Raw genomic sequence first — 2290 nt, 5'->3', positions numbered from 1 at the left:
TAATCTGACATCTCGACATATAGCTGTTGTTGTATTACGATGCCCTAGGTTAAGCTTCGTCATTCGTGCACGTTACATTATCAGCTTTCAAGCACTAAGATTTTGTATGTTCCTGTAGTTAGAGTTGTAATACTTCATAAATAGATCAGACTATGTCAGATTTCCTATACCTATTAATATACAGTTTGAATGAAGTTCAAAATATTTATTTCATTTTTTATCTCAGAGGCAACATGAGAGAAAATAAGAAAGAAACATTTATACATAAGTTCATAATTTTTATTGACCTTACAATGACACATTGACACAAGCCATCAAGGTTATTATTGCCTTTGAAATGTCAATTGAAATAAAGAGAGCATGCCAGTATAGCAATTCCAGTGGAAAGTCTATCAAACAATCATGATTAAGCAACACTATTCTAGAAACAAAAATATGCAAATTGGAATCATTTACTATGTTCAACAAATCCATGAGGTACATACAAGCTTAATATGTCATGTATTAACAGTCTTACATGCGAGTAAGAAGTGCTTAATGTAGAATGATTCGTTTAGAAGCTAAACCTTAAATAAACTGGTTTTCCTTTAAATAAAATAGATAACAAGTAAGATGACAACAATATTTGTACATTAACATTAATAAAGATAATTAAAGATTTTCTTAATTGCCAATATCAGAGCAATTGCTTTTATTAATTGTCTCCACTCCAGAATTTAAGGGTTGTTTTTGTACTGATTTTTTTTACATTTATTGGTTTGTTTTCTTTTCTATCTTGTACCTGATCTTGGTCTTTTTGAGACATCTGCTTTGAAAATTCAGTAAACATGTTCTGTAAACGTTTACCCTGTTCAAGCACTTCTTCATTTTGTTTCGTAAATTCTGCTTTCATGGCTGCCATGTCTTCTTCATGCTTTTTAGTGATATCATTTTTCATATTTATCATAACTTCTTCGTGCTTTTGCATAAGATCATCTTTCATGGTTGTCATTTCTTCGTTTAGTTTTTTAAATTCAACTGACAGGAATGATTGGGTTTCTTTACTTTTTTGTAGTTCTTTTTCCTTTTCAGCTATTGTATTTTTTAATCCATTTATCTCTTCCCTATGTTTTCCTATTTCTGTATGGTTATCATCAGATCCAGTTTTACCACCTTTTTGTGCCTTCATCAACTGATTTTTTAACTCTTGTTCACTTTTCTCTAGTGCTCTTATTCTCGCTTCGAGTTCTTGTATTTCCTTTTCTAAACGTTCAATTACATTTCTTTGCAAAGAAAGGAGTGCTAAAGTTTTTTCTCTTAGCTTCTTGAGATCGTCAAATTCCATGTCAATACGACATTGATACATTTTGATAATTTCCTCTTTTTCCTGTGGGAAACTTTCATTTTCATTTGCAGTTTTATCTGTTGTTCTGTTTGCCTTTAAATCAGTTGTCGATTTAATATGTATTTTGCCTTTTGCCTTCTTCGTTAGAACTTTTTTCCTTCCTGTTATGTTCATAAAACCGGAATCCTGAAATAAGTGACCACCATTAGTACACTAAAGATTGAAACACACCTTTGAATACGTATTTTAATAAAAGCGCATATATGTTTATTTGTGAATAATCAAGTTATTGGATAATTAAAACGTATGAAAGGTTTACCTCTGAGTCCCCTGCAGCCATGATTCTTTATCCTATCTGTCCATTAAAATAAATTCTTGAACTACAAAGAAAATAAGAATTTAATCGTCATTTTCATTCAAAATGTAGCTTCATTATTCTTTACTTCTACTTCTAGTTCAACAACAACAACAACTTATACTTTGTTCTGCAATCATGTCAAACCATTTGTTATTTGTATTGTAGCTTTACATATAATCGTAACATATATAACATAAAAATAATAATCCTGTTTTGATATCGGAAAATGATTTGGTCCAAAATTTGATGATTCTTGATTTATCTGAGGAATATCTTTAGTTCTCTGTATAGCATATTCTTCTTACTTTTGTATTTTTTCGAGAAAGTCTTTTGTTCGTGTTCACTTATGCCAATGTATGTCCTCAAAACCCGTTATAATACATATGGTATCATGTTACTTGGTTTACATTAATTAATCTATTTTAAGTTCTTTATGTCAGCTGCAATTGTTCATACTAAGTTTATATGTACTTAGATATTTCTTCTCTTACTTTTACAAAGTAACAGCTAGCAGAACGAACTGGTTTATGTTATCAAATGTTTCGAGGTTAAGTGAGACCTTGAAAACGGTTTATTACCAATCACACGATAAACCATGTGCTTTAAGC

General features: G+C 30.4%; 1 protein-coding gene across 1 annotated transcript; it reads right to left on the bottom strand.

Annotated features, from left to right (window-relative positions):
* Positions 1-278: 278 nt before the first annotated feature.
* On the bottom strand, positions 279-1706 carry LOC132747229 (cytotardin-like). The gene is made up of 2 exons (XM_060736558.1): positions 1644-1706; positions 279-1510 (listed from the first exon to the last, which is right to left on the bottom strand). The coding sequence occupies exons 1-2, from the start codon at positions 1662-1664 to the stop codon at positions 695-697; spliced, it is 837 nt and encodes a 278-aa protein (XP_060592541.1). The 5' UTR covers positions 1665-1706; the 3' UTR covers positions 279-694.
* Positions 1707-2290: the final 584 nt, after the last annotated feature.

The sequence above is a fragment of the Ruditapes philippinarum genome, unplaced genomic scaffold (genome assembly GCF_026571515.1).
Source record: "Ruditapes philippinarum isolate M1 unplaced genomic scaffold, ASM2657151v2 ctg4721_1_1_1_1, whole genome shotgun sequence".
NCBI lineage: Eukaryota > Metazoa > Mollusca > Bivalvia > Venerida > Veneridae > Ruditapes > Ruditapes philippinarum.
Note: the sequence above shows the minus strand (reverse complement) of the source record. Positions and strands in the feature narration are given on the sequence as shown.

Bases quoted from the DNA above. Each gene is read 5' to 3' on its own strand.
- LOC132747229 (XM_060736558.1), bottom strand. From the start codon at position 1,664: ATGGCTGCAGGGGACTCAGAG. The intron at 1,511-1,643 runs GTAAACCTTTCA...CACTTATTTCAG, and splicing joins TGGCTGCAGGGGACTCAGAG to GATTCCGGTTTTATGAACAT.